Genomic DNA, 8,128 nt, shown 5'->3' with positions numbered 1-8,128 from the left:
AATGCCAAAGCTCTAATAAATCCATTGCATTGTTCGTTATACCTCCACAATATTAAAGTGTTAAATTAACTGATTACCATAACGACCCTTTTTGCAATTAATGGGGCTGAGCAGCTTTTCAGCATTTTATCAGGGAAATTTCAACATTTTTGATAGGAACATTAATGTTTTTAATGGGACATTTCTGCATCTTTTAATGAACATTTCAGCCTTTTTGGAAGTTTTGACAGTGGCATTTCAACATTTTTCACAGGGACATTTCAGCTTTTTTTGACATTTTCATAGGGACATTTCTGACTTTTTAACAGGGATTTCATTCATTCATCTGTTTGTTAAATCATTCAGTTCTTTATTAGGACATGTAGGGTTTTTTTGTTCTTTATCTCTGATTTATTACCTTGTTCATTCATTTTATCATTCATTTATGTTAAATTTACTCATCAGAGATACAAAAAACATTCAAATACTATTTCTATTAAAAAAAGGCAATAAAATAATCAGATCACTGCTGCCACAAAACACATTCATCAGCATCCACCAGTATCTGTCTGATAAACCAGTATCAGTCGGAGTCGCCTGTGATGCTGCTGTGACACCGTGTGTGTGTGTGTGTGTGTGTGTGTGTATGTGTGTGTTTCTTCTACATGCAACATAGTGAGGACCAAAAAAAAAAAAGAGGTAGAGGGAGGACATTTTGACCAGTCCTTACTTCTTCAAAGGACTGTTGGAAGGTTAACACTTGGTTTTAGGATCCAGGTTGCAATTAGAGTCCAGCTGGGGTTAGGGTAGGGGCTGTGGTTTGGCATTTAGTTGTGATGGTTAAGGTTTAGGCTGTGGGGCTCGGTAATGCATTATTTCACTGAGGGTCCTCACAAAGATATAAGTACGAGGACGTGTGTGTGTGTGTGTGTGTGTGTGTGTGTGCGTGCGTGCGTGCGTGCGTGCGTGCGTGTGTGTGTGTGTCGCGGACCACAGCTCCCAGTTTACCTCTCTCTCCTTCCAGATCCATCTCTCCACCTTCCTCTCCTCTCTGCAGCATCCCTCCTCCTGCTCGGCCAATCGCCTGCAGGGGAGCGTGATCACGTGACTGACAGCCACCAATGGCTGTGCAGCAGGCACCGGCAAAAAGAGGGGCGGTGTCCCTCCTCCTCCTGCTGCTGCTGCTCCTCGCTGTGAGTCAGACGGTGTGTCTGGAGGATGGATGCGGATGGATTTGAAGGATCCGTCTAACGAGCTTGGACACGTTTCGTCTTCTTCCAGTCTCCATCTCTAGCTCCCCCCTCACTCCCTCTCCACGGGGGATGAATGGGGAGGCGATGGAGGGGACTCCGGCTCGGGAGGAGCAGCATGCCGGCAACGGCTCCCACCTCCCTCCCCCTCCCACCATCACGCCGGCCATCCCTCCCTACGTGAAGCTGGGTCTCACCATCGCCTACACCATCTTCTACTCGCTGCTGTTCGCCTTCGTCTACGCCCAGCTGTGGCTGGTGCTGCGCTACCGGCACAAGCGCTTCAGCTACCAGACGGCGTTCCTGTTCCTGTGTCTGCTGTGGGCCGCCCTGCGCGCCCTCCTCTTCTCCTTCTACTTCAGAGACTGCGTGACCGCCAACGCGCTCGGACCCTTCGCCTTCTGGCTGCTCTACTGCTTCCCTGTCTGCCTGCAGTTCTTCACACTCAGCCTCATGAACCTCTATTGCGCACAGGTGAGCCGCCGCCACCACTGGGACAGGACTGGGACTGGTGGAGCGTGGACTGGTAGTGGTGGAACATAAACTTGTACTGGAACTGAAACTGGTACTGGTACTGATACTGTTGGAGCACACAGGGGGTCCTGGTTCTAGTCTTGGTCCTGGTCCTGGTCCTGGTCCTGGTCCTGGTCCTGGTGCTGGTGCTGGTACTGGTAATGGTAATGGTAATGGCTCTGGTCCTGGTCCTGGTACTTGTAACTGGTACTGGTGGTGGTAGTGGTCCTAGTCTTGTTCCTAGTGCTGGTGCTGGTACTGGTCCTGGTACTGGTAGTGGTGCTGGTGGAGCATGGACTGGTAGTGGTGCTGGTACTGGTAGAACATGCACTTGTTGGTACTTGTGGAGCAAAGAGTAGAACTGGCATGGCTGGGTCATGTACTGCTACTGGCACTGGTACTGGTACTGGTCCTAGTCTTGGTTATGGTACTGGTACTGGTGCTGGCACTGGTAGTGGTGCTGGTGGAGCATGGACTGGTAGAGGTACTAATACTGGTACTGGTGCTGGTGCTGGTGCTGGTACTAGTGGAAAATGCACTTGTTGGTACTTGTGGAGCAAACAGTAGAACTGGCATGAGTGGGTCATGCACTGGTACTGGTACTGGTACTGGTACTGTAACTGGTACTGGTTCTGGTGGACAATAGACTGGTACTGGTGGAACATGCACTGTTATGAGTACTGTTGGAGCATGGAGTGGTACTTGTAATAGTAAAGCATGCACTGGAACTAGTGGAGCATGCACTGGTACTGGTACCGGTATTGGTACTGGTACTGGTACTAGAACTAGTGAAGCATAGGCTGGTGCTGGCACTGGTACTTGCGCTAGTATAGAATGCACTGGAACTGGTGTGGGTATTAGTGGAGAATGGATTGGTGCTGGACTTGTGGTGCATCCAGCATTTTAGGACATTTCTCAGATTGTAGGACTTTTTTTTTTTTTTTTTTTTTTTGGCTTTTTAGGACATTTCTCAGATTGTAGGACTTTTTTTTTTTTTTTTTTTTTTAGCATTTTAGGACATTTCTAAGAGTTTAGGGCTTTTCAAGGATTTTAGGATGTTTCTTGGATTTTAGGACTTTTCAAGAATTTTGGCAAAGTTCTAGTTTATAGGTTCTACAATCTCCAGTGTTGCTGACGAAACAAATACAAAACAAAATAACCTCAGCAACTTAACCACATTTTCTTCAGTTTGGACTTTTTCGATGCAGGACTTTTACCTTTAGTGGACTTTTTTTTACAGTTTTGTATTAGTACTTTGCCTCAGAGCCCTCCATCTGCAGCTCATTTCATCCATTAATCCCTGCTCTCTGACTGAAGGTGCACTCATTAAGGAAATAAGACACCGTGATGTTTAGTTTGAAAAATACCCTTCGTCATCTCAGCTCTCTGGAGCAAATGCTGTAAAGCTGCTGCTAAAAAGGTGTCATTTCTAGTCTGTCATTATTTTATGGTCTATTTCTGAGTCTGCCAGCTGCTACGGATGAATGGATGAAGAGGAGAGGCAGCTGCTGCACTGATCATCCCCGAAAAAAAAACTGCAGTCAGTCCAACGTTCGATGACGTTGCATCTTCTCATTTTTGTCGTTTAATCCAAAGACACTAAAATTGGCTGAGTGAGTGGTTGAGCGGGCCAGCCATCACGTGGAGGAATGAACAAACAAAAAACAGAATTTCTGTAACCTTGTCCCTCTGCCTATAATTTCTGTTTGCAAAATAGTTTATATCACTTCAAGTCGTCTATATCACTAATATCATTGTAAATCCTTAAGTCGTTATAGAAGCTTCAGCGGTTATATTAAGTCAATAAAAGCATGTGGCAACCAACACCAGAACGTCAACAAAGCAGTACTCGATAACTGACAACTTTCACTTGAATAAAAAATATGATGGTTTTGTTGTCATGTCTGTAAACCGACTTTCAACATACTCGCACTATTTCTCCTGGATGTAGCTAGCCATGTAAGAAACAAACGGACAAGATTCAGACGGCTGAAGCCAAGCTGAAGAAACCATCCTGCTGTAAGTGTGATCAGTCTTTTTGTCTCTCTTCACAGGTTTACTTCAAGGCAAAGTCCAAGTACACACCTGCACTGCTCAAGTACAGGTAACCTCTTCAACCAACTCACTCTGACCGAAAAACTCATAATGAAACTCCAAATCTTATACATGATCAGACTGAACATGAATGTTAAAGTGTGTTTTTTAAAATGCAGTTAAAGCTGATAGATCTGTGGTTCCCAACTTGTCCAGTCGTGGGGTTCAGATTTCTCCTTTGTCATTAGTTCAAGGTCCACATATTCTAAATGACCACATATTCCACTTTATTTCACAAAATTTCAGTTGACTTAGAACAAAAAGAAATAAAACATGATGCAAGAATGAACAGAAACATCAAAGCTCTTTCCCTGAAATTCAAGGTACCTCAAAATGAAGTGAATGGTTGTTTTTTTTTTTGTTTTTTTTTTTTTTTGTTTAAGAAAGTTAACAAGTTTATAGTCCTTTGAGGTCCATTCAGAAGGGACCTGCAATCCACTTTTGGACCACGACCCACTAGTTGGGAACCACTGTTATAGATGGTATTTCACTCAGAGCAGCTCTCACCCTGTGTCTCCTGCTCCAGACTCCCTCTGTACCTGGTCTTTTTGGGCGTCAGTCTTCTCTTCCTGGTGGTTAATCTGGTCTGTGCCCTGCTGGTCAAAATGACGGCCGCTGACGTGAAGACCATTGTTCTAGTGAGGGTCACCATCAATGACAGCCTGTTTGTCCTCTGCGCCGTCTCGCTGTCCGTCTGCCTCTACAAGGTCGCCAAGATGTCACTGGCCAACATCTACCTGGAGTCAAAGGTGAAGTCTCAGGTTACTCTGGAGACAAAATACTGTTAACTTAAAAACCATGTGCTAACTTTTCATGCCTTCATGCCGGCAATAGCCATGGGAGCATTACATTTTTGGGTTGTCTTTTTCATTCTCGTGAATGCAATATCTCAAGAACGCGTTGAGCAAATTTCTTCAAATTTGGCACAATCGTCCACTTGCAATCAACGATGAATTGATTGGATTTGGTGGTCAAAGGTCACTGTGACGTCGTCTGTCTCATTCTTGTGAACTCAATATCACAAGAATGCCTTGTGGCAATTTATTCAATTTGACATTAGTGAGAGTCCCTGGTATATCCTTCCAGGATTTTCAAAGTTTTCCATGACTGTCAGGAACCCATTATAAACATCATTACATCACACAGGCATGACATTAAAAACTGTATTAAAATGAATAATAATGAGTAACACCTGTGTGTACAGGGGACGTCGGTGTGTCAGGTGACTCTGATTGGCATCATGGTGGTGTTGCTATACGCATCACGGGCCTGTTACAACCTGGTGGTGCTCGCACTCACCGACATCGAGACCATCAACTCCTTCGACTATGACTGGTACAATGTCTCAGACCAGGTGAGGTGGATTCAAACTGTCCACAGGTGTTCACCAGTTCTTTAACATGACTTATGAACATGACATGACATGGCATACTCAAAAGTTTTTAACTCCTGAGTAAAATGATTAACAGCACAGAAGTTTGACAGAAGCTGAAGTCAGAGTCCTGCAGTCAGGAGAGGTCGGCCTATTATCAGCACAATGTGCTTCAATTTACTGAAGTTTGTTTCAGATGGAGCTTTTCATTTTTATATAATGCTGGAAAGTTAAATAAATAATAATAAATCATGTTTATTACACTCCAACACACCATGGTCACATGACACTGTGTCAGTGAACTATGAGGGCAAAAAACAAACCACAAAAAAGAGCAAAATAATTGTTCTTTAATCGTAATCAAAGTAAAATGTTCAGTTAATGGTGATATTGATTTTAGGTATGAGGCTCGGACCTTTGCTGGGAGGACATTTTAGTAACTGGACCTCTGTGAGTTTTAGTAGAATAGGTCCTCCAGCTGGTGATGCTGTTCTACAGTATATTTGTCATGTTCAATGTCTGACAGAAAATAAATATTTAAACCTAAATTAACCTGATGATATCTTCATATCTCAATGAGGAGTCAAAGGAACCTTTAAGCTCCACAGAAATATTGATTTGATGTATATCGTAATATATATCAATATCGACTGATGTGAAAAAAATTGAGACTTTTCCACTTTTCTACTTCCATATCGCCCAGCCCTGCTTCTAGGACGTAACGATGTTTTTATGATTTAAGGACATACACATGAATTTAGGATATTTCTAAAGTTCCAGAATGTTTCTAAAATTTAAGATGTTTTTGATTTCAAGACCTTTTTACAATTTTAGGTCATTTCTAGGTTTTTAGGATGTTTCTAGGAACTTAGGACATTTCTTGGACTTTAGGATGCTTCTAGGATTTTAGGACATACCTACAAATTTAGGAAGTTTCTGTGGTTTTGAGGACGTTTCTAGGATCTTAGGATTTTTATGATATTAGGATGTTTCCAGGATGTCAGGAATAATCTGAATTAGTGTTAGCATGATCAGGGTTAGGATTGGCGTTGGGGCCTCTATCATGGGCCAGATTTGGCCTGAGGGCCATAATTTGAGTATCACTGACTTACTTTTCACCTTTGACCTGTCTTCTTGTCTCCAGGCGGACTTGCGGTCATCGCTGGGAGACGCTGGTTACATCGTGTTCGGAGTGATTCTGTTCGTCTGGGAGCTGCTGCCCACCTCGCTGGTCGTCTTCTTCTTCAGGGTCCGCCGGCCGCCTCAGGAAAGGGTCAGTCCTCCTGGTGGGGTCAGGTGACCTCTGACAGACTTGCACCTCGTTTAGCTGTAGCGTAAATCTAGGGACGACAAAGATGGTGTCTTGTTTGGTTAGTTGACCATTTTGGCTCAAACTGACTTATTCCAACAAAAGCTGGATGGATTGCTGATTTTTTTTTCTTAGACATTCATGTTCCCCAGAGGATGAATCCTACTGACTTTGGCGATCCTCTGACTTTTCACCTAAACTTTCATGAGGTCAGCATTTCAAAGTGGCCAGTACTTTGATTTCCGACCAAACATAGTGATACAGGAATGAGCGCTAAAACCCAGAAATGAGTTTTTGGACTTCGAGCTCCCTCGTCTTGGGGTCAATGGGCGTTTTGGTTGTAAAGGTCTGTGGTTAACACTTAAAGAAATACTTTATCTAAAAAAACAAACATTTTTAGATGTTTATGCCATGTTACTTTGAATTTGTGGAAAACATTTTTTGACATGCCTCCACATTAAAACGGCCAACATACCGATGGTTTAATTGGCTTGTTTGATTAATTAGGGTTCAAGCTTAACGGACAAACTTTCTTTAAACTTTACATTATAATCCAGTTTAATCGGTCCGAAGTTCGGTACTTCCCAAACATGCATCTTCCATAAAAACATCGGATTTAAACTGAAAGTGAAACGTGCCCCTGCCCTCTTCAGAGTCAGACGCCAGTACGAAGGTTTTTTCGTGGATTTTTTTGATGGATTTTATCAGCAGAACCTCTGCGTGTTTTCACGTCGACTCTTTGTCTCCTCAGAGCACTGCTGGGATACCAAACCATGTCCTGTCCTCCAGAGGATATTTCTTTGACAACCCTCGTCGGTACGACAGCGACGATGACCTGGCGTGGAGCATTCCTCCCCAGAATGCATCAGCGAGGTACGAGCATCTTCGACGTCACCGTGTCCCTGTTTATATTGTGTTGGAAAAATTGTGAGTTTTTTGCTGAACGGCGATGCATCAGCGGCCATTTCGCATGTTTCACCATAAAACTGGATGATGTGTAAGTTGAGCGTACAATGTCCAGTCTGCCCCAAATTTCTCAAGTTTGATGAAAGTCTCAGCCTCATGACGTCTACAAAACTGACTTATAGTCACCGTTTCGCCTACTAGCAGGAGAAAGCCTTGTGTGACAATCATCATTTGATTTACGTGATATTAACATGGTGTCGTCTCCAACTGATATACTGCAGCATACGATAATAATAATAATAATAACAATAATAATAATGAATTTCGTACTCTTTCTGACAGTCTTTCCTCCGACTGCTACGACTGGGGCAGCCGCCACAGCAGCTTCACTGTGCACACCAACAGCGACGAGCAGCGCCTGACCACCACCGCCGCCACCGGAGAGCTCCACCCTTACCCATAATCCCTCTCTTCACTGTACAGCATCACTCTGCACTTTGACACCGATCAGTTATTGTGTTTTTAGCATCACTGATATAGAAGTTCGTAGAGTCACTGTAGAGAATTTAGAGAAAATACCAGAATGTTCAGCAGGGCTCCTACACGGGTCATATTCAGATCAGTGTTAATACTACAGGACGCTCCAGCGCCCCCCTCAGGACGCTCCAAAAACCCACTAAGGGCGCGCCAGCGACGCCCTGAGGG

The 8,128-nt window shown here is 43.8% G+C and overlaps 1 protein-coding gene across 1 annotated transcript; it reads left to right on the top strand.

Annotated features, from left to right (window-relative positions):
- The first annotated feature begins 1,185 nt into the window (after nt 1–1,185).
- Nucleotides 1,186–8,072, top strand: LOC121965547 (G protein-coupled receptor 137Ba-like). Its single transcript, XM_042515689.1, has 7 exons — nt 1,186–1,703; nt 3,797–3,846; nt 4,363–4,585; nt 5,041–5,190; nt 6,353–6,481; nt 7,269–7,390; nt 7,766–8,072. The coding sequence occupies exons 1-7, from the start codon at nt 1,302–1,304 to the stop codon at nt 7,884–7,886; spliced, it is 1,197 nt and encodes a 398-aa protein (XP_042371623.1). The 5' UTR covers nt 1,186–1,301; the 3' UTR covers nt 7,887–8,072.
- The last annotated feature ends 56 nt before the right edge of the window (nt 8,073–8,128 follow it).

The sequence above is a fragment of the Plectropomus leopardus genome, unplaced genomic scaffold, assembly GCF_008729295.1.
Source record: "Plectropomus leopardus isolate mb unplaced genomic scaffold, YSFRI_Pleo_2.0 unplaced_scaffold2049, whole genome shotgun sequence".
NCBI lineage: Eukaryota > Metazoa > Chordata > Actinopteri > Perciformes > Serranidae > Plectropomus > Plectropomus leopardus.
The sequence above is the reverse complement of the archived record's forward strand: the minus strand, read 5'-3'. Positions and strand labels throughout refer to the sequence as shown.